This window comes from Cololabis saira, chromosome 6 (assembly GCF_033807715.1).
Source record: "Cololabis saira isolate AMF1-May2022 chromosome 6, fColSai1.1, whole genome shotgun sequence".
In the NCBI taxonomy this organism is placed as follows: domain Eukaryota; kingdom Metazoa; phylum Chordata; class Actinopteri; order Beloniformes; family Belonidae; genus Cololabis; species Cololabis saira.
In genome coordinates, this window is record NC_084592.1 from 15,198,062 (window position 1) to 15,221,620 (window position 23,559).

Here is a 23,559-nt window from a genome sequence, read left to right on the forward strand (position 1 = left end):
TCCACTGGAGCAGTCTCGTTTTTTTCTCAGATCGGATATGTCCTCTCAAGCTGAATCCATTGGAGAAAAAAAACCATGGCGCTCGCAGGCTCTGGTGTTGAGGTTTTAGAGTGGCCAACGGCCCAATCCAGTTTCCTGATAAAGCAAATCCTCACTTACATGAGAAATCCAGACGGCTTTGGAGCCGGTTCAGCGAGAGGGCTCTGGATCAGCCTGATTACCCCGGGCGGACGGCGGCAGATCCAGCTAATCCCCCAATGCAGCACCAGTATGTAGATATAGGAATCGTGTGGCATGTGGAAGCGCCGCGAGGCCGTCTGAAAGGTCTGCATTTGGGCGGGCGGTGATGGTGAACACGAGCGTCAGCACTCGTGGGTGAACCTGAGTGCTTTGTGGTGATTTTGAATTTCATTTATCAGGAGTCAAGGATCACCTTGATCCTCTGCTGAAAAGGGAGGAAGGGGGACGTGAAAGGACAGAATGATGCTTCTGAGAAATTAAAGGATGAAAATAATCATTAAAGGAGATTTTTAGACCTTTATTTTTAAACACCTGGCTGTGTTTGTCGTCTTTAGTTCAGAGTGAGTAAAACAGTTGCTGGAGGCTTGCAGACGCCTTGTCCTGATATTCAGTCATGACAGAGAACTCATCAATTACGGCAAGTGAGCGAAAAGGCCCGTTTCCCAAGCTGTCAGACTTCTCTTGGATGTTTGTGATGTGTGAACTTGAAGAGCGAGTGCGGCGGCGGCGGCGAGCGTGTGAATGATCCACGCTGCCAGCATGTGCACGCAGCAGGTCTCATTTCCTGATTCCCCGGTTGGACGCTGGTTTCTCTTTTGAGAGCCGACACCACAATGACATCAGCTTCCGCAAACACACAAGCTGTCACCAAGACAGCGCACAAAGACATCCGTGGCCCGGAGGGAGGGGGGCATCACTCTTGACACATTTATAGGAGAGGTCCGCGCTCTGAAGCCCTCTCTCCTTACACCCTCCTCCTCCCTCTCTTTCTCCATTGCTGTGTGTTCAGCTGGTAAACAGAGCGGGCGGCTCTTCGGAGAGCCTCTCAGAGTTTTATGGATCCCCTCAGCCTGCAATTCTCTCCCAACGCTCTTTAACTTCACCACTTCAGCCACTTCTGCCCGATATCCTCCGTTACATCTGGGACACACTTCCTGTTTTAGATGAAGATTTGGTGGCAGAACCAGAAATGGCCGCTGCATTTAGTCGACGCTAATCTAGCACGAGTTACTTGCTCTTGGTGATGCTTGTTCCTCCGGACGAACCCGCAACCCGTCACAGCGGCCTGTTAGGCAAATCAACCGCACAACAAAACATTCTTTTAACTGTTTAAATGCTCTGTTGGGTCTTTGATCGCAGCTCAAAGTCAGCACGGTGGTAAGAAGCAGGTGGTGCCAGTCAAAAGTCCACACCTCTGATTGTACATCAGTTAGTTGCTTTCAGTAATTTTACCTGATAGGTAGAGAGGCTTAGCTCCATCCTGTCTCCCAGACTCCTCACCCCTCTTTCAAAGAAAGCCCACTACAGCCACAAAAATCTTTATAATGAGTGTGGCAGGGTGGAGGAGCAGCCACTCAGTTGATTGGGCACAGGTGTGCCCAATCAACCTCTCCACCCTGCCTGCCTTCATAAGAAGTGGCTGCACAGCAGCAAGGGGGCTGTGCTGAAGGTGCGGGTGCACGTGTGTCTGCAGTGAGAGTGAATAAACCCCAATGGCAACGAGATTGCTACAAGGAGCAATAACAATGATAATCCCCCTTCGTCAATGCATTTATCATGGGTGTAAAATCTAGCTAAACAAAAAGCAAAACAGTTTGACTCACTTTTGGACTCACCCATGCGCCAACCTCCAAAAACCAAAAATGAGCCATTCTCCAGACTCCAATGTGAAAGTGTCCAACTCTGCAGCCACTTCGGTGTAGATCGACTGTAGACGTTTGATTGACTGTTGTGGAAAAACCTATTAAACACACTATAATACGTTCTTTCCGACCAGAGTCTCTAAGTAACCAAAAATAAGGTATGAGATTATTCACATTTCAGTAGATTTAATTAAACAGTTGCATGCAAAAGGGTCAGAACATACATGAAGCGTCTCGATGCAGAAATGATAGTGAAACAAAGGAAGCATCATGATGAAAGGATGATTCATTCTTACGATTTGAGTCGACAAAAACATCTTTAAGGTCAGTGTTAATCTTTTTGGGGCAGACTACCAGTCTGAACATTTAGTTGGGCTGAGGCTATTTTTTGCTGCTCTTGGTCATTTCAAGTAGCTAAGGCTAAAATTTCCATCACATTGATACAGGGTGGGGGCGTTTCCTTCGGTTTCCCGGGCAACAAGACATTGTAAGAAGAAGATTTGTAAACAAAGATAGTTTGTAAACAATGATGACGTAGAACGTATGCATGCGCATTTTGGCTACGGAAGTATGGCGGAGATGAACAGCGTGTCAAGCTATGCAAGGGGATTATCAACTAAAGATTGCAAATTTTACCTTAACAAGTTGACTTTGACAAATGGTGTCCGACTTCCAGATCCGTGTTCTATTAATGAGTGGGTTGAAGACGTTAGCAAGTGGCCTCACCGCGGAGCTGCAGAGCCTCGAACCCGGACTGAGAGGGTCATGAGCGGCCAGCGGATCCCCGAGCTCCCGGAGGATCCGGAGCGGCCCCGGAGGTTCTGGAGCGACCCCCGGAGGACCCGGAGAGGCCCCCGGAGGTTCCGGAGGATCCGGAGCGGCTCCGGCCGGCCCTGGAGAGCCTGCGGCGGCGAGCGGAGCGGGTGTGCGGGGTCCCCGGGGCCGGAGGGGGTCGGAGGGGTTCCGGGGTCCCCCCCGGGTCCGGAGGGGTCCAGTTCCTGCAGGCCAGAGACTTCGATGTCCAGCTGTCCCTGAAGGTACGAGCCGCCGCAGGAGCACCGGTTGCTCTGAAATGGTCCTATAAAACTTTAGTCCTCCCGGTGGAATAGCGATTCGTACAACCGTTTACGCAACAACCAGACATGTTGATGCTGGGAACAGTTTGTTAAATGCTTGCTTTAAGTCAGAACTGCTGGTGAACAACGCCACTTCTGTTGCCAAGATGCGCGCGCAACATTGTGACGTAGGCTGAAAAAGGGTCTATAGTTTGTCCATTGTTTTATAACAGTCTATGTCCCCTCACCCCCCGCTGGTCAGTTGAGGAACTGCAACCTTTTCTACTTCCTAGATGTGTTAAACAATTGCAAGAATGAAGATACCTCACAGAGCTGCAGTAGACAATGTGGCAGATAAAATGAAGTGTTTTCACGTAAAATGTTCATTTAGATGAGATTTAGAGACACCCTCTATGTCAGTGTTTCCCAACCCTGGTCCTCAAGCCCCCCCAGTCCTGCATGTTTTAGATGCTACCCTGCTTCAGCAGACCGTGATATAAGTAGTTTTGTCATCAACAGAGTTGTGCAGACCTTGGTGACAAGTTAATGAGGTACATTAATTACAATCAGGTGTGTTGAAGCAGGGAAACATCTAAAACATGCAGGACAGGGGGGGCTTGAGGACCAGGGTTGGGAAACACTGCTCTATGTCATGTTCAGCTATTTTGCTGCTGGGCGACAGGCCAGGGGACCTCGGAGAGGAGGAGCAGACAGACACCGACAACGTTTGGGATGAGTTTTATATATTTTTATTTAACGACCTGCCAGATTTATGTTTAAACATGTACAATAATAATAATATTTGAAAAGAAAAATTCAACAACTTCGTGTTAGGCTTTTGCATCGATCCATATTTCGTTTGTGGGAAAGTTTTTTTGATGTCACTTTGTGACCATAATTAGATCCTCTATTATCTGAGCTGACATCACAAATCCAGCTCGTCCCCGGAACGTAACATCGGCGAGATCGTTGACGACTCCAGTCCGTCTTCACAAAACTCCCTGCGGCGAAAAAAGGGAAACATGCACTCCGCCCTGCAGGGCGACGGCTCACAAGGCCGTGTCAAGTCTGAGCTGTTATGTCACCAGCAATTCACCCGGCCGTTAGATATCGGCTGTCGAGGGCTGGCTTTGATTTATCTGTGACAGCAGCTTTGATTCATCTCCTTCTCTGTGATCTGTGATAACATCTCACTCTCATCGCGCATCAAGATTATTCCAAAGTGAAGCATTACCCTTAAGAAAGCTGCATCCTTCCAGAATTCACAAGAAGCGAGCCATTGATTGGCTCCTTGCAGACAAATAAATCAGTGTAAGGTCTTGCTCGGAGCTAAAAATATCCTCTTAAGCACGATATTCACTGCTGCCTCTCAACCGTAGCTGGATTGCTCTCCCTGCGTTTCTTCTGCCATGTGATTTCCTTCCTTTCGTGCCCATCGGTGGAAATAACAACCTCGATCCAGGATCTCTTCTGCAGGTATCATCACTTTATTGCAACTGAAATCTCACCATCCGGGTATAAAAAAGAAAAACTCCAGTGAAATAATGACATTACTTTGACACATCGGCTAATGAATAAAGCATATGCCGTTTAAAGACAGAACTGTTTCAACCTCGTGGGTGTCAGTGCTGCAGGATGGGAGGTTATATTATTGATTCATACAGTGAAAGCGTGATTTTATATAAGTGGGAGGTCTCTTACATCTTGTATCCTTTGTGTGATTATATGTGAGAAAAAGCAAAAGTGAATCTGACAGTTTTAGAAACAGTTTGTGTTGATGGATGGTGAAAATGAAGAGCGTTCGTGATGTCATCGGCGATAGAAACCACAGTCTGTTGTTCAGCCACAAGAGAAATGTCTGCTTCCTGTATTTTTGTCGTATTCGCAAAAGTCACGAGAGAGAACCACAAGAAAAGAAAAAAAAAACACCAAAAAACCTGCTGCACTGCTCTCTCTCCTCCAGATAGGCCGCGTCTTCCCTGCAACGGCATCCCTTGGCTCGGGTGGGAGGTGACTGACACCTCAGACCAGTTTGAAAGCCCCCAGGAAGGTGGAGTCTCCTTCCAGGGACACGTTGGCTGCGGACCGCGGGATCAGCAGCTCCAGGTAGTCTCCCACCTCCAGCTTCACAATGCCTGAGGGATGCAAAAAACATCAGCTCAGACTCTGAAATTCACACAAAGTTCTTTATTTTCTGTAATGCAATTAAAAAAAAAAGTCATACATTCTGGATTCAATACAAATCAACTGAAATATTGCAAACCTTTTATTATTTTAATATTGCTGATTATGGTTTACAGTTTAAGATTAAGATTCCCAGAATATTCTAATTTTTTGAGATAGGATATTTGAGTTTTCTTAAGCTGTAAGCCATGATCAGCAATATTAAAATAATAAAAGGCTTGCAATATTTCAGTTGATTTGTAATGAATCCAGAATGTATGACATTTTTACATTACAGAAAATAAAGGACTTTATCACAATATTCTAATTTTCTGAGACAGTCCTGTATGTTTACTTAAAATGAAAAAACTGGATGGCAGATAAGAATATCACTGCTTTTACTTTATGATATGTACTGGCATACATAAATAAAGAATAAAAAAAAAAAAGACCCCTCCCTCCGCTCAATCACCGACACAGCCATGCTAGATGAGACTGAGACTGAAAACAAAGACGCCGCTCATCAGAACCCCTCGGTATTCGTGTGACCTGTTGGCGGGCCAGAGACGGCTGGAGGCGGCCGGAGACGGACTCACCTCCCGTGTAGCAGGTGTTGTACGGATGATCAGAGTTCATACTCTGGATGCAGCGGAACAGGTGAACGTGTGGATCCTCGTTGCCCACGACGAACCTCTTCATCCGGAACACCACGTGACCCATGATGAAGGTCCGGTCCATGTAGAAGACCTGCCAACGTCAGTCTTTAGCTCGGGGCACTGAAACGCACTTCATGCTCACTTTTCTCTGGGACTTCTTTTTTTTTTTTTTTGTAAATATGTTTTATTGTTTTTTTTTTTATATTTATCCCACAGAGATGAAAAGTACAGAACATATGCATGACTTCAATTTGCACATTCATCTCCAAAATGTAAAAGTGCATTGTTCAGCTGAAACATTGACACAGTGAGTCCACCATTCCCACCCCCCTCCCACCCAACCACCCACCCATAGGTTTATTTAACAGGATATAAAGCACATTTGAGGAGTAATAGAACAGAAGTGAAAAGGGAAAAAATAAAACAAAACAAAAAAAAAAAGAGGGGAGTGTTCACGGCTGCGATCGATCATGTGTGAGTTCCATCCTATTCATTGTCAATGGGCTCCTGTAAGGAGTCATAGAAGTCGAGAAAGGGACTCCATATTTTGAAAAAAGATTGAGAGGATCCCTTGAGTGTGTATTTGATTTTTTTTCTAGCTGTAAGAAGTACATGACATTATTGACCCAATGAGAAAAGGATGGAGGCGCTTGTTGTTTCCATCTGAACAGGAACAAACGTCTCGCAAGGAGTTTTATTTTAGTTTTTTATTCACTTAGTTGTTTCTTTTTTTTTTTAATTTATGTTAATTGTGAAGTTATTTCTTGGAAAAAGGGGCAGATCACATAAGATTCTTCTTCTTTCTGCTCCCTTTTCATTCACAATTTAAGAACATTTGTATTTGTATTGAATTGTTTTATTTTTTTGAATGAAATAAAGAATAAATGAAATGAAAAAATGAAATGAGTGTGGTAAAGGCTGTAATAACATAGGCTTTATCCGGTATTCTCTGGGACTTCTTAATCTGACCTTTCTTCAAGGTCCTTCAATCAGCTGCATGCTTTTACTGAGCATCCCCCCCATCCCCATCACCCCCTCCCTCCCAATGTGTGTAAAAAAACACAGAAAAGAGAGTAGCAGCAGCCCCGTGTGGAGAAGTGATGACACGGCAGCTCATGGACCCACCTGACTGTACACGAAGTAGAAGCCCTCCTCCCTGACGACGATGCGGTCGCCGTCGGCCTCCAGGGCGGAGCCTCTCTTCAGCCCCGCCTGCCAGGGGATACCTGTGTATTCACCTGAGGACAACTCTGGTTAGAAAACATGCAAACGCAGCCACAGCTTCCTCAGGTCTTCATGAACATTTAGGAAGAAGCGAAAGAACCGAAACATGTTTTGTATCAGTCATGTTCAGGGGTCGGCAACCCAAAATGTTTTAGAGCCATATTGGACCAAAAACACAAAAAACAAATATGTCTGGAGCTGCAAAAAATGAAAAGTCTTCTATAAGCCTTAGAATGAAGGCAACACATGCTGCATGTATCTATTTTAGTTATAACTGGTGGAATTTTTTTTTTTCATTATGCACTTCGAGAAAAAAGTCGAAATGTTGAGATAAATTTTGAAGTACAATCTCGAGAAAAAAGTCAAAATGTTGAAAAAAAAGCCGAAATGTGGAGATAAGTCAAAATTTTGAGAACAAAGTCAGAATGTCGAGATTAATTTTGAAGTACAATCTCGAGAAAAAAGTCGAAATGTTGAGATTAAAAAGCAAAGGAAAAAGGAAGAAAAAATATAAATAGGAAAAAAGAAGAAAAAAAGAAAAAGAGAAAAAAAGAGAAAAAAGGAAAAAAAAGAAAAAAAGAGAAAAAAAAGGAAAAAAGAGAAGAAAAAGAAGAAAAAAAGGAAAAAAAAGGTCAAACATTTTTGAGAAAGCTCCAGGGAGCCACTACGGCGGCGCTAAAGAGCCGCATGCGGCTCTAGAGCCGCGGGTTGCCGACCCCCGGTCATGTTGAACGAAAGCAGGTAAGAAAGTGAAGAATAAACAGTGCAGCGAGTCACAGAAAGAGTGAAAGCGTATGCTTTCAGATGCCACGGTGATGTCGGACTCACGCTACCTTTCTGGAAGGTCTTTCTGCTGCTGTTCGCCAGTAGCTGCAGGCAGGATTGAGAAACTGTTTCAAAATACGAGAAAATTTGGTTTCAGTGCTCATATCCCTTAAATTCACAAAAAAAACTAATGAAAAAGGGGAAAAAACCCACATTAGAGAAGAGCAGAAATTACATCATCAAGTCAAAGTTTACAATTCACCAACTCATTTCAGAACGAAATCAGATTTACTTCTGTAAAAGTACCGGTTCGGCACATGAAGTTCATCAGAGACACGTTGAGCAGAGTGAACGGCTTGTTCCTGTCGAGGCTGCTGGATTTAAACCCAGATCTGCCTCAGAGGTCACAAGACGACTAATTACAAGCCAAGATAAGCTTTTTGAACACAAATCGGATTTAACTTGTCATATTCTTTTCTCTTATATTTAATTTCAGTGGGATATCTGATTATTTTGACTTTTATTAGAACTCAACAATGCAAGAAGTTACACACAAAACTCGCATCTGACATCTGAAATGTGTCTTCAGCTGCAGTTTTTAATGTTTACCGGCTTGTTCAGGGCAAAAACTACAATATTTCTCTCTAAAAGTAGTAAAAAAAAAAAAGTATTTTCAAATTGTTCTTAACTACAAACCTGCCAAAGGGAAATATACTCAGGTGTAAAAATGTCACAATCTGCATGAAAGTGATGGATTACGTTGGTAAAATGTGGATATTCTCAGCATCTATCGTCTAAATTATCCGACAGACGGTGGAAATGCTTCGGAGGCGGGGAACTCGACCCCGAAGCAGATGAATTGTTCTCATTCGGTCTTGAAGGAAGCGTTTCTGCTGCTCTCGGCCGTCTGACAGCTGACTGTCAGGTTCTCTGAGACGGCAGCGAAGCATCTCGTCTATTTTAACTGGATGCAAAGCTGACTTGACAGCGTCGGTGGATTCAACACGTATCTTAGGCATTGCTCCTTTAAGGAGATTTGTAAAAGCACAACAACCCTTGTCAGTGTTGACCTTCCTGTTGCTGCCGTCTCACCTGGCGTCTCCGTCCCAGGTACCATCCTCCTCTCCCTCGTCAGGTTGAAGGGTTGCTGAGGCTCCTGGATGTTTCTCCTGCTCCTGATATTTTCAGTCTGCAGGACATGAAGCAGCCGTCTGACACTCAGCGAAGGTCAGCGCTTGTTACGGGGGATGTAAACCCCTACGATAGGGCTGGGCGATATGGACCAAAAGTCATATCTCAATATTTTCTAGCTAAATGACAATACTCGATATATATCGATATTTTTTCTGTGACATAATTGAGGTTTCCCCCAAAGCATTATAGCATAGCATCTCTGTTAGCTTCATTTTTTCTGAGACAAACCCTTAAAAAAACAGTCAGTTTTAATACAAAGCCTCGTGCCAAATGTCACACAGGTTCTTTATTAACAGAGGTCTGCACAATATCAAATGTATAAAACAAATGAAATAAAAATAAACTGCCTGCATATATAGAATAAAAATGCTTCTTGAATAAAATAAAACAAATATCCCTTTCCTGCATAACAATTAAATTAAAATACACTGCAATTAATACAATGTAGACAGTAACAGGCAGACTTTTCCACTGAGGTTGACAGTTGTGCAAATAACAAAACATTTGTGCAAATCTCAAATAAAACATTCAAGTCAATTTGTCACAAAATAAGCTATCAAAATCATAAAAAAAAAAAAAAAATTAAATCGATATAAACGATATTGTCTCGTACGATATCGCGTTTGTAAATATATCGATATAATATTAAAATCTCGATATATCGCCCAGCCCTACCCTCCGATGACGGCGTACTCACCTGACTCCTGCTCCTGGCCTCCTGCCCCTCTCCTCTCCTGCGACTGATGTCGGATTTGAGTCCCTCCACTTCGGCTTTGAGGGCCACCAGTTGATAGAGGGAGAGAGCTGAGAGCGAGGAGGAGGTGACGGCGGCCAGTGTCAGCAGGAACACGGGCCAGGACAGCCTTCTTTCACCTGCCGTTTGTCCCTTGGTCCCCGACCCCACGCCTGCCGAAGCTGCCATGGCAGGGGAACATGAACCCCCCAGGGAGCTCACATCGACGGCCCGGCGAGCCTCGCGCCCTAAACCCCCCCCCGGACAGGCTCGGGACGAGAACAGTGGACGTTTTCTTCTGTCCCCAAGACCCAACAATGACCCGATTGTCTTCCGGCGGCCAGACCGGCTTCCTTAACTCTCGTTTTCTGTCCGTCTGCCGGCAGATCCAGTTCGGTCTGAGTGACTGCGCAGTTCAAATACAGTATAAAAAGGGTAAAACAGCTTCCCCTCTGCTGTTCCGCTCGGCTAACCACACTCAGCTTCCTGCATGACCAACGACCCTGACAAGAGTCTCCACGCCAACTCTGGTGGCGGAGGCCGAACCCTCCTGGCCTCCTCGGACGCCCAACGGGACGACCCGGGTCAACCCGACAACGCGGTGCGATGGAAACGGGCCTGGAGGTGGCGGAGGTGGAACCTTTGTTAGACCCAGTAGGAGAAACAGGACGATCAACTCTTACAACTGACTGATTCTGGCACGCGCTGAAAGAGGGAAGTGCAAAAATACTAAAACGACAAAAGAAAAACCTTCACTTTCGACAAAAGCTCAAACAAGTCAAGACAAGCTACAATTCCCAAAATTAAAAATGTGAAGTGATGCAACGATTACCAAGTAGGAAAAGAGAAGAAGAGAAAATGAACTCTATCAAGATTTTATGCAACAGGACATAATTTAAAAAGGAACATCCCCTAATCCTCACCAGGATTAACAATTAAGGCAAGGCAAGTTTATTTATATAGCACAATTCAACACAAGATGATTCAAAGTGGTCAACAGTGTTTATTGGATGACCAAAATAAACAAAAAAAAAAAAAAAGTGCTTTACATCAACATTAAAAGCGGCAAGACATAATTAGACAGTAAATAACAAATGGAATGAAATAAAATGATGAGAAAAGAAGGTAAAATAATAAAAGCACAAGTTGCTAATATAAGAGTACGCTTAAATAACAAATAAATGAAATAAAATAAGAAAAGAAGTAAAATAATAAAAAGCACAAGCTGTTAAAAATAAGGGCAGTAGAGTACTGCAGGCAAGTATTTAATTTAAGTGAATAAAACCCCAACTGCACAACACCGGTCATTTATTTATTTTAACTTCCCCCCTAACGTCGGGTGCAATTGAGTATTTTTGTCATATTGGCTGAAATCCCCATTATTTTCTGATAATTGGACACAAACAAGCTAATTTGCTCCTTTGGAACCACCAAGTTTCCACCGCTCCTCCAATCACAGCCAGGGGGCGTGTTTACCGGGTATCAATCAGAGTTGCGCACAAAGTTTTGATGCCAGTTACTGGATTTCTGGGAAGTTCCTGGCTTTGAGCGATCATCGGCCGATGTGGGCACGAATGTGACGACAGATGTTTAGGCGGTTTCCTGCTCTGGAGCATTAAGAGGTGCGCTAACACAACGCTGCAGGAAAAAGACATCAGTAAGGATCACAAAATGAGTACCGTATTTTCTGGACTATAAGCCGCACCTGTATATAAGCCGCATCCGCTCTATTTAAAAAAAAAAAGATATGCAAGCCGCAGATATTTATGTTGTTAGATTAGATAGTTACTACATGTACAGAACCATTTTGAACTGTAAATGATGTACATGTTTGTACCTAAATAGATCCTTTCCTAACAGTGTCTTTTAACACGGCAGCAACTTTGCTGATTAAAACGGGACAGAACCAAGAGAAAATAACCAGTATTTATTTATCTATTTATCTGTTTGAAATCTGCTTCTACCTACTTCTATCTGCCAAAAAAGAAGTAGCGTATTCTTCTTTGCATTTATTTTGTCTTAGTTTTGATTGTAATACCGGTTAGAGCGCCCCTAGTGGTGGAAGAAAAACCCACAGAATAGCCGCACCTTTGTATAAGCTGCATGGTTGAAAACCTATGAAAAAAGTAGCGGCTCATAGTCCAGAAAATATGGTAATTGGTGCCTCCAATCGATCCGGGAAGGGTGAGTGGCCGGTGGGTGTTACATGTCGGCAGAGGCGCCGCGACGGAGCAGGAAAACCCAGGCAATTACCTAGGGGCCCGAGCTGAAGGGGCCCCAAGGGACGGCTTACGTCAACAACAAAATAATGGAACTACTTTAGATTTTCCCTTTCCAAGTTGTCCCTGGCTAGTTGATAGTAGGGGTGGTGGTAAGGCTATCACAGAGGATGTACTTCCTGCGGCAGCAGAAGAAGTTCAACCTGCCAAAGACAATGATGGTGCAGTTTTACACGGCCATCATTGAGTCCATCCTCACCTCCTCCATCACCATCTGGTACGCTGCTGCCACTGTGAAGGACAGGAGCAGCTGCAGCGTATCATCCGCTCTGCAGAGAAGGTGATTGGCTGCAATCTTCCATCTCTCCAGGACCTGCACGCCTCCAGGACCCTGAAGCGTGCACAAACTGTTCCAGACTCTTCCCTCTGGCAGGAGGCTGCGGTCCATCAGGACCAAAACCTCACGCCACAAAAACAGTTTTTTCCCGTCTGCAGCTGTCCTCATCAACAAGGCCCCGGTTCCCCCTCTCCCCGTCAACCACGGACTGCCCCCCCATCCCACTCTACGTTACATTAACGTAAATATTTCAATCCTGTAACTTTTGTACAGACTCATATCCGGCACTTTAAAAACCTCATATTGTACATTTCTGTTTATACATTTTATCTGTCCTAAGTCATCCTAAGTCACTTTTTGTACAGACTCATATCCGGCACTTTAAAACCTCATATTGTACATTTCTGTTGTAACAAATTCCTTGTGTGTGTTAACAATAAACCCTTTTCTAATTCTGATCATGCGCCCCAAAAGGCACAAAACCGGGCACCAGAAAAAGGTTAGAAAAGGAGGCCCGAAATAAGAGCATCAGAGGAGGGGCCCAGGACATAAAACTGTTCTTCTCCAAGAATGGTGAGAGTAAAAGTGGGCTACAGAGTGCAATGAAGTTGAAACTATTAGCTGGTGCCCCGACAGACGGCTGATGTCGCTCCATATCAGCGACACAACTTGAAACCCCCATAAAAACTGCAATGACAGTCAGTCATTTTGAAAAAATGAAGCAAACATAACCCTCTGGGCACAAGAAAAGAAAAAAAACAAGGAGGATGAAAATATGAAATATGAAAAATGCATAAAGATATTTAAATTATGCATGATTTATTTTATATGTTAATTGTTTTTATAAAAGATTTCATTGCTGATCTGCGGTCCTGGACTGGACCTGGGGGGCCCCCTGGTCTCTCCTGCCCAGGACCCCCAGAGGGTCTAGAAACACCCCTGCACATCAGCACAAACCCCCCACGCCAGCCGCCAAGCGCGTGCTGAGGATTCAGGCTCATTTTGCAGCCACACGAGCATGAACTTGTCCGTATAATAAAGTTTAGAGTACAACGTGAGGCCTTCTGTCCGACAGCTCGGTCTGATGCCGAGCCGTCGGCTGATCTACAGCAGAATGGATGGAAAACAGAAAGGAAAGAAACCAGGAGAGGTATCGATTCCAGACCTGAATCCAGCACTAAGACCTGAAGAGAGCTGTGCATTAATCAAAGCCTGCAAACGTGGTAAAGAGCTGCAGTTCCTTCACGATGAACTGGGAGAAAGATGAAACAACATATGAAGAGATTTTCAAAGTTATCACTGTTCAAGGAGTCTATTATTGTCATTGCTAAGGAAGTGCAGCGTGTCATGTGTTGATCAGCTGAGTTTATTTTTAAGTCCAGCCGAGTTTTATTCTGTCCAGACTGAACGAGTGAGTACTCCTAAAAATGATCAAACATGAGCGGAGAAGAAAGTTTCATCCAGAAGTTTATTGCATGTTACAGTACAGAAAATAGTGAAAATGTGTGCTTAGAAAAGAAGTCTACAATTTTGAAATAGAAAAGAAAAATAGCATAAAATGGAAGAAAAAACAAACAGCAGTAGAACCGAGAGGTTCTTACTGACGATAAAAACGACTCATTCAGATGTCTGCCAGGGTGGAGGTTTCATCTGCGTTTCTCGGCGGGAGAGTCGAGGTTTGAATCGTGGGAAATGTACATTAAAGAGTTTGTTAAAGAAGTTTGACTCGACGTAATCACATGCCAGATTGAGAAAGCATTTCATTCATCTGAAATTGCACCAGTTTTCATTCTGCTTAATCCACAGACGTGGAAGATGCTCTCCACAGTGTATCTGATACCAGGCAGATCATCTCACATCAAGATTAAAAGGACATTCAGTTTTATTCCAGTTCGGTTCAAAGCGTGTTGAGCCGAGACAACACACAAGTCCGGTATTTTATCCTTTTTTAAATTTGCTTTAGGGAAAGCTAACAAAAAAAAAAGAAAGAGGAGAAAATGTTCCTAGATGTTTTCATAAATGAGGAAGATGGTGCGACATGAAATCAACGGCAGAGGCGTAGAGAACAAGGTTCGTGGATCAAATCAGCAGATATATATTCACAACTGTTTTCAGCATGTGGATTTGATATTACACAAAAAATGTTGGTTCAGTGCAAATCGTAGAGAGAGAGAGAGAGAGAGAGAGAGAACGAAAATCAGACAGCTGGGAAAAGGGCTATTCATACATGACCGTTTAGAAAGCACTTTCATTTCCTGCACACCATTTCAGTACATGAAAACACACAAAACTGGGCTTTTTGGGGCTGTCAGTCTTTTTTTTTTTTTTCTTTCTTTTTGTTAAATTAATGAATTATGGCTATAGAGATGTGTTGAATGATGGCTTCCTCACCACTGCACTGCAGCGCGCTGCATTTACAAATCAAGAGCAGAAATGGTGTTTTAATCGCCGCGCTCTGCTCTGTGGAAGACGTGCACGAAAGGTTAATTAGCTTGTTAAAAGCCCTCCAAGAGAGGGAAGCCACTTTCCCCCGTTGAAGAACGGGGAGACGGAACCCTCCAATTAACTATTTCAATGTTGGTGATAATAATAATGGCTAATAAATAATCACAAACACTGCAGACTCTTTATTCCTAGTTCTCGACAGGGTTGTTTCATTTCTTTAAAGCTGTCAATACAATACTCACAACGGCGTACACGGCAGACTGAAGGGATCAAGTCCTGGTAATCATTTATTGGCCCCTTCAATATGGAAAGGTGGGGAAATAAGTCCAATTGAAGTTAAAACGGGCCTTTAGTAGCCCTCTTCTCTTTATTTTCCAAGTATTTCTTTCTCAAATTCTTCAGAAATCTGCAGTTCCTTGTTGAAATTGATTTAAGAGTTTTTTTGTTGTTGTAATTTCTTCTTTTATTAGCAGAACTCTTGAAAAAAAATGAGAAGTGTATTTCAGTTTCTTATCGGCGCCGACATACTTTCTCAGCGCATGCGTCGTCGTGGGACTGACGAGCCGGTGACAGTTCACTTTCAGGACGCACACTTTTATTGTTGCACTCGACTACGGACCAGAACCGCCCCAAACAAGACCAAAGCGAACGCCTCAGACCAGTTTAAAAGCCGCATGAACTCCTCGAACCCGGCTGAAACACGACGGAAACGGTGCAGAGTTGAAACGCCCGCGGCCGACTCTAATCTCACTGACGCAGACGTAGTTCGACAGGAAACGAGTCCTTAAGAAGTCGGCTTTCGCGGGCAGAAGTGCCGATGTTACTTAATGGTTCTGACCGATTCACCTCCGCCAACTGAAAACACGTCTTAATAAATAATCACACACGCCATGACGCTGCACGAGCGGTGACAGCAGGAAACAGAAACATCGTTCTGCTCTTCGGAGTATTGCTCAGAATATGTTAGCAAGGGACGTCTGAACTGAAAAGTGCGGTGGATTAACAATATGTATATATCTACATTAAACCCCCCCAACAAATGACTCTCATTTAACAGAATTAGACAATATTAGAAGTTTGGATTCTCGTCAATCGTTTCGGTGAAAGGAAACGGCCCTTGTGAGACGTGTGTTTTTGGTTTAAGCGTGTTTAAGCTCTGGCTTCATTCATTAAAGTTTGCAGATGCATGCATTCATAGCTGCAACACAGAGAACCCGGGAGCTGGGGGGGTGGTGGTGGTGGAGTTACCGTCACTTAAAACCTTGGAAGAGCAAAAATATTTTAACATATCAAATTTACATAAAAGGTAAAAAGAGTGAAAATAAAGAGTAAAAAAAAGAAAAAAAGGAAATTACATTCTTTCCGTTCCCACCGAGAAAGAAACGCTCTCATCCTGACCGCGTTTTCTCCTCACGGTCCACGGCGACCGCCTCGTCAGATGATGGTGACGCTGGCCGAGGGCTGGGCGCTCTCCTCGTGGGCGTGGCTCTTCAGCAAGTCTTTCATGAACTGCTCCAGAGCGGCGAAGTAGCCCTGGCACTGCCACGTGTCGTTGTGCGTCCCCTCGGGGAAGATGGCCAGCCGCTTAGTCCGTGCGGGCGCCAGCTCGTACAGCTGCTTCATCATGACGGGCGGGATGAGCTGGTCGGACAGGCCCGACACGAACAGCGACGGCATGCGGCACAGCGCCACCTGCCGGTAGGTCAGGAACTGGTTCCGGTAGCACCACAGGGGCAGCAGGCGCATGGGCATGAAGGAGAAGAGCGTCGCCGCCATGTGGGGGATGCTGAGGAAGGTGTTTTCCACGATGATGGCGGCCACGCGGTGAGGGTTGGCGGACGCCAGGCGCACGGCCACGGCGCCGCCCAGCGAGCGGCCGAAGAGCACCACCTTGGTCTTGTCCAGATCGGGGCGAGTCATGACGTAGTCCAGGGTCGCCTCGGCGTCCAGGTACAGCCCTTCCTCGCTGGGCTCGCCCTCGCTCTTCCCGTAGCCGCGGTAGTCCACCAGCACCACGTTGGCTTTCAGATTCACCAGCATCAGCAGGGCGTTGGGCACCCTGTGGCCGATGTTACCTGCGTTACCGTGGAAATAGAGGATGGTGGGTGGAGCGGAGGACGCGGGGCTGCTCTGGTTGCCGGAGGTGACCCCGGGAGGAGCGTCGCCTCCCGTGTAACGCAGGAGAATGAGGTTGAGCTTCACGCCGTCTTTGGTGCGGATGAACACGTTCTCGTGCGGGATTCCCGTCGGCATGGGAACGTAAAGCCGGGAGGAGGACGGCTGGTCGGGGAAGTAGAGGAGAACATCTTGAAATTTGTAAAGGATGCCCGCCACCGACGCCAGGATGAGGGCGAGGAGGAAAACCCCCCCGTACAGGTGGAAGGTGAGGATGAGGGCGAGGAGGGAGACTCGGCAGGCGCCCCACGACCAGGACACCAGAGTCAGGGTGCAACGCTCCATCGCCCCCCACAGCCGCCACGGCTTCTCCATCGCTGCACACAAGCTGAGTCACAACACACAGAACCTGCACAAACAGAAAGCCAAACAGAGAACGTGGGTGAAGATAGCAGGAACGTCTAAATTACTATTAATACATAAGCACATTGAAGAACTGATATAATAATTTCAGGCTCTATTAGTTTTAAATAAGTAGAATTACTGCGTTTGACTCGCAATTTTTTTTTACTGTAAATCAGATGACCCCGACAAGTTAAGGGGTTCGTCTTCTCCATTTAGATACATAGAGCAACTTCTATAATATTAATTTTTGTATTTAACCAGTGAGGATGTGTATGAATGAATAATGATCTCTGTAAAGCGCTCTGGGTGTCTTGAAGGGCGCTATATAAATCCAAGTCATTATTATTATTAAATCGAGTAAATCTTTAAAGTGGGTAGGAATATGTTACGCCCACAGATTGAAAGCTGACTTATAGGGTGACATATTTTAGAACATTTATCCTGAAAGAATAAATATGAAAACGGAAATGTGAGTCGGCTGATCGTCAGTGGCTTTTACTGGTCTCGGTGTTAACTGCCAACTGAACTTATTTGGACCAATACAAATGACAATATAAACAATAACAATATAACATCAAAATCACAGGATTATATAAAAATCTCTATTTCAAAATACGCTAATAACAATACATTCATTAAATATTTTCATTTAAAATCAATAGGCTAATAGAATCACAATAAACATAAAATAGGTGGTTATGAATAAACGTAGGCTATTAAAAAGGATCAATTCTATAGAAGGGTAATGAAAGTACTCATTCTATCTTCATATTATCTACCATTCTTATTATTATCTATATAAAACAATTATATTATTCCCTAATCTGATTACTATAATGGTAAATAATGTAATTTCAAGTCGATAATTGTATCTTTAATATTTCAAAATCACGTTTCATCTACAAATTCAGTCCAATTTAAATCAGTAACATTTACTATTCATTACTTTTCTGAGGTGGAGGGGGGTGTTGGAGCTGGTTATTCTGCTAGAGGACTTTGGGACTAGTTAGTAGTCGTGTCAATCCTCAAAAGCACTGGATTCAATCCTCCAATAGTGTAGAAATAGCGGTAGTGCAGTCACCACACATATCTGATCTCAGCTGATGGATGAAAACATTTATAGTGAGTTCAACATCATCATCCACTTCTCTGTGTTATTGTGCTGCAGTTGAATACAAACTCATATGGAAACTAGCTGAACCAGGATGCTGCTGATGTTCTACAGGATGATGAAATAACTAGGAAATAACTGGGTTTCTTTTGGTTTTGAGCTGAAACTAGTCTTGGTCTTTACTACAAGTCTAGTTTAGACACAGTTGTGAAAAAGGATCAATTACAGAGTATTACATATATTATATTATAGGAAAAGAGGCCATCCAGCTTGATAGTTTTATCCACATCCTGCAAATGTCACTGAAACCCATCTGCTAGCTCATTTCCAGAACAGGACTAGTCAAGACAACAAAAACACCAACGACTATTTCACATGTGTAATCCGTCTCATCTGGTCTGTTATTGGCAGATACAGATACAAACTCGTCCCAGAGAGCCCCTGCGGTGCACATCTGTTACGTTCAACGCAAATAAGCCATCAAACGCCAACGTCTTGGCTTCTCCAGAACTCTAGCAGAACTTTGGAGCGACCATTATAGTAACATTTTTAATTGTGTTAAGAGTGATACATTTTATGCTGGAAATGTTACTTTTAACGACGGTGTGATTATTAGACCTGATGATGTGTACTATGCCATTGAGAAATTCACCATGAACAAAGCATGTGGTCTTGATCAGATAACAGAACATCTGAAATATGCCTGTCAAAGATTACATGTCTTGCTTGCTACTGTATGCGTTTTCCTGGGTTATTAATGCATGGCATACTGTCCGACTCTATGCTGTCTGTACTGTTAGTGCCTGTGATTAAAGACAAAACTGGAAAAATCTCCAGCATAGATAACTACAGGCCTATTGCTCTAGCTGGGATAATTTCTAAACTGTTAGAAAAACGTATTTTAGACAGGCTTAGTGAGTATGTGGGAAATACGGACAACCAGTTTGGTTTTAAAAGCAACCTTGGGACTGATCAGTGTGTATATGCATTAAAAGAAATTATTAGTAAATACAGACGGCAGAATTCCACCAGGTTTATGTGCTTCCTAGATGCGTCAAAAGCATTTGATAGGGTCAACCACGGTAAACTGTTTTCCAAACTGCAAGAGCGTGGTGTCCCACTTCACCTGATAAGGATCCTGCAGTTCTGGTACACACAACAGACCATGCAAGTCAGATGGGGCAGTATTATATCTGCACTTTTTAATGTAACTAATGGGGTGAGACAGGGTGGCATTTTGTCACCTGTCCTCTTCAATATTTACATGGATAATCTTCCCATGAAGCTTAGTCAGTGCAAGACCGGATGTATGATAGGTGATAGTCTTATTAATCACCTCATATATGCTGATGACCCGGTCATCATGTCTCCATACAGTGCTGGGCTACAGAAACTGCTTAAAGTGTGCTCTAGCTATGGACATTGTGTATGACATTGTGTTTAACCCTAAGAAGAGTGTTATTCTGATTGTTAAAGCTAAGGAGGATCAGAAACAAAAGTTTCCCCCATTCTTACTGTCTGATCGCCCATTAGATGTTGTTAAGAGAGTACGGTATTTGTGTCACATCATAAATGAGGATCTTTGTGATGATGATGACATCCAGCGTCAGTGGTGTCAGCTCGATGCTCAGGCCAATATGATTGCCCGTAGATTCCATATGTGCACAGCTGATGTTAAGATAAATCTATTCAGAGCCTATTGTACACCTCTTTACACAGCTCACCTTTGGTGTAATTATACCACCACCAAGCTAAAGAAGTTGCAGGTAGCATATAATGATGTGTTCTAGCGGGCTGGGCAATATATCGAGTATACTCGAGGTATCGCGGCTTCTACTCTGTGCGATGTACAAAATGACTATATCGTGAATATTCGAGTATACATTGTCACGCATTTGCTTTAAATTACAGGTTTTTCTCACTCTCTCGTCTCTCCTTCTCAGAGAGATAAAACAAGTGCACCTAGTTACATACGTCAGTCACATACTGTCGTGCGTGCATCATCATACGCCCACGACCAGCTGCTGGTGTCAGCGCTGCTGTCCGGGACCGCCGGTGAGTTCCACCTAACTTTCCCAAACTCGGCCTGTTTGCACCGTGAGTTCATCTGCGCGGTTGCTACTCGCAGCGGACTCTTTTCAAAACAAACTGGGACGGTTTAGTAAAGACGGGAGGGGATGTTCTCTCCTTGCACGACACGCACGGCTCTCCGGAGAGCCGAGGAGCCGCTCAGTGCCAAACGCATCCGCGCGCAGAGCCTTTCTCTTACAGAGCTGAGAAACGTCACCTAGTGTTGCTTAAATGTGGCCACATGAAATCAATCACTATCATCGAAACAAAGTCAAACAAGACTATATGACGTCATATTTCTAAAAGTAAGTGAAGGTGATGCAAATTTAAGGAGGAGAGGATGAATTGCAGTCTCTACACCTACAATAGTCTTAACATAAAAGCTGCTGTAAAGGCCCTCCTGCTCAGAGCAGCTCATCCTGGTAAAACCGGGACCAGAAGATGTTCTTAAATGACAATTTTTATGTTTGTGCCACTCACTGCTTGGTAGCTGTTTAATAAATACAGTTTTGGTAAATTTGACTTAGTTGTGATTTTCCCCCTTTTTGCATGTTGTTTAAAATAAGTTTTATATATTAATGCAGTATGAACAAGAATGTTTTAATGTAGACATATAGAATCATCATACTGGTGTGATTGTAGCATCAAAGTGTTAATTCAAGGCTAAGGCAAAATATCGAGATATATATCGTGTATCGTGAAATGGCCTAAAAATATCAAGATATTAATAAAAGGCCATACCAGCAGCTCCTTCAACCAAAGACTGCTCCACCCGCGCTGCAGGAAAGAACGCTACCACAGGTCCTTCATCCCCACAGCCATCAGACTGTACAATAAGAAACTGTAGCCACCTGTGTGCAATAAACCTGTCTCTTTAAAAGTGCAATAACCACTAATACCTCACATATTTTTGTAAATATTATCCGTTTATTTTGTGTTTACTACTTTTTTTTCTCTCCTGTACATAGTCTTTTTCTACTTCTACTTTCTACTTTTTATATTGCTCTTTTTTATTATTTAACCATTTATGGTAATTTCTATTTGTCATTTTTTGTATAAAACGTGTGTGTGTTTTGGCTGCTGCACGACTGAATTTCTCCTCTGGGAGATTAATAAAGTCTACTATTCTATTCTATATCGCCCAGCCCTAATGTGTTCAGGATCCTCCTTAATCTTCCAAGATGGACAAGTGCAAGCACTTTATTTGTTAATTGTTATGTCCCCACCTTCCATGCTCTGCTGAGGAATTTTATGTTTAAATGTATGTGTCGACTCCATGAGTCACTAACATCAAACACATCTGGACTATGGAAACATTGGAACAGATGTTTGCATGTTTTTTAATGTGTCACCTGTAATTTCTATGTATTTTATATGGAACCTTTTGAGTCTGTAATAAAGTATTCATTCATTCATTCATTCAAGTTCACTTTAAAACTGAAGAAACCATAAAAACACCAGACAAACTGAACCATAATAACAGCAGGTTAAACCCCAGGACCCCACCCACATGGAGCAGAAGCTGCAGACGCTGTTCCAACGATACTGGACACACTCACTGTGTAACCGTGTGATTTCGGCCTGAACAAAGCTGTCAAATCCGCCGCGGGTCATGTTTGTGAGGGAAATGTCAGAGAAATCCACGTTAGCCGTGAGTGGCTACCGTTAGCAACACCTACGTGTAGCACCTAAACCACCTACTCACCTTTCTCTCATGTTTAGCGTCTCAGCTGCGGGAAATCTCCACCAGGAAGGGACACAAATGCAGTACAGTTGCTGTCATCAAGATCTTAGGGTGGTTAACTGAATATCAGGAGATGCAGGAAGGTAAAAGCCCGGAGCGCAGCACCGGCGAGGCTAGCTGCAGGTTAGCATTACAGGTGCAACCCTCTTCAGTTCCGGGTACATCTTTGGGAGAGAGAAAAAAAGGTTCCGGGCCGTTTGCTCGTGCGGTAATAGAATAGAATAGAATAGAATAGAATAGAATAGAATAGAATAGAATAGAATAGAATAGAATAGAATAGAATAGAATAGAATAGAATAGAATAGAAAAGAAAAGAAAAGAATGGAATCGAATAGAATAGAATAGAATAGAATGGAATAGAATAGAATAGAATAGAACAGAACAGAACAGAATAGAAAAGAATAGAATAGAATAGAATAGAAAAGAATAGAAAAGAAAAAGATTAGAATAGAATAGAAAAGAATAGAATAGAATAGAATAGAACAGAATAGAATAGAAAAGAACAGAATAGAAAATAAAATAAAATAAAAGAATAGAAAAGAATAGAATAGAAAAGAATAGAAAAGAAAAAGATTAGAATAGAATAGAAAACAAAAGAAAAGAATAGAATAGAATTGAAAAGAATAGAAAAGAACAGAATAGAATAGCATAGCATAAAATAGAATAGAATAGAATAGATTGAATAGAAAAGAAAAGAATAGAAAAGAAAAGAATAGAATAGAATAGAAAAGAAAAGAAAAAAAAAGAATAGAATAGAAAAGAATAGAATTGAATAGAAAAGAAAAGAATAGAATAGAAAAGAATAGAAAAGAACAGAATGTAATAGAATAGCATATAAGAATAGAATAGAATAGAATAAGCTTTATTGGCCAAGTATGAACATGCCAGACAGGGAATTTGTTTTCGTTTTTTTTTTTTCGCTCACTGAACCCAGATTTAAATAGTTACAACCAGTAATAGACAAATGGCTCTTGTAGATACTTCCCTTTTCTTCCAGAAAGTCAATATTAATATTTTGGCTGTAATCAGACCGTAGGAGAGAAGTTGGTGCTGGTCTCTTGTCAATGTTGGTACAGTTTTGAAGTGAACTTGAGTTCTAGATAAGTCAAAACGTTGTGTTTGATGGCTTATTTGCGTGAAACGTGACAGATGTGCACCGCAGGGGCTCTCTGGGACGGGTTTTCTGTATCTGTCAATAACAGACCAGGTAATCAGAATCTGGTTCATTGGTCAAGTATGAACATGCCAGACAGGGAATTTGACTCCGGTTGTTTCACTCACTGGACATTAAGTAAATAGACAAATGGCTCTTATTAACATATATACAATTTAAAAAAAAACGTGAAAGGTGCAGCAGTATGAGGTAGTCATGGTTATTTAAAGGTGCATTGTGGTTATTATTATTATTATTATTATTATTATTATTATTATTATTATTAT

General features: G+C 43.0%; 2 protein-coding genes across 2 annotated transcripts; both read right to left on the minus strand.

Moving 5' to 3' along the window:
* Positions 1-3,701: 3,701 nt before the first annotated feature.
* On the minus strand, positions 3,702-10,017 carry tnfsf13b (TNF superfamily member 13b). Its single transcript, XM_061724429.1, has 6 exons — positions 9,638-10,017; positions 8,839-8,935; positions 7,815-7,871; positions 6,883-6,995; positions 5,698-5,848; positions 3,702-5,073 (listed from the first exon to the last, which is right to left on the minus strand). Exons 1-6 carry the CDS (start codon positions 9,860-9,862, stop codon positions 4,961-4,963), a joined length of 756 nt encoding a protein of 251 aa, XP_061580413.1. The 5' UTR covers positions 9,863-10,017; the 3' UTR covers positions 3,702-4,960.
* A 3,662-nt stretch (positions 10,018-13,679) lies between these two features.
* Positions 13,680-22,278, minus strand: abhd13 (abhydrolase domain containing 13). The gene is made up of 2 exons (XM_061723357.1): positions 22,081-22,278; positions 13,680-17,198 (listed from the first exon to the last, which is right to left on the minus strand). Exon 2 carries the CDS (start codon positions 17,162-17,164, stop codon positions 16,109-16,111), a length of 1,056 nt encoding a protein of 351 aa, XP_061579341.1. The 5' UTR covers positions 17,165-17,198; positions 22,081-22,278; the 3' UTR covers positions 13,680-16,108.
* Positions 22,279-23,559: the final 1,281 nt, after the last annotated feature.

Bases quoted from the DNA above. Each gene is read 5' to 3' on its own strand.
- tnfsf13b (XM_061724429.1), bottom strand. From the start codon at position 9,862: ATGGCAGCTTCGGCAGGCGTGGGGTCGGGGACCAAGGGACAAACGGCA. The intron at 8,936-9,637 runs GTGAGTACGCCG...CATGTCCTGCAG, and splicing joins AGGCCAGGAGCAGGAGTCAG to ACTGAAAATATCAGGAGCAG. The intron at 7,872-8,838 runs GTGAGACGGCAG...ATTTTGAAACAG, and splicing joins ACCTGGGACGGAGACGCCAG to TTTCTCAATCCTGCCTGCAG.
- abhd13 (XM_061723357.1), bottom strand. From the start codon at position 17,164: ATGGAGAAGCCGTGGCGGCTGTGGGGGGCGATGGAGCGTTGCACCCTG.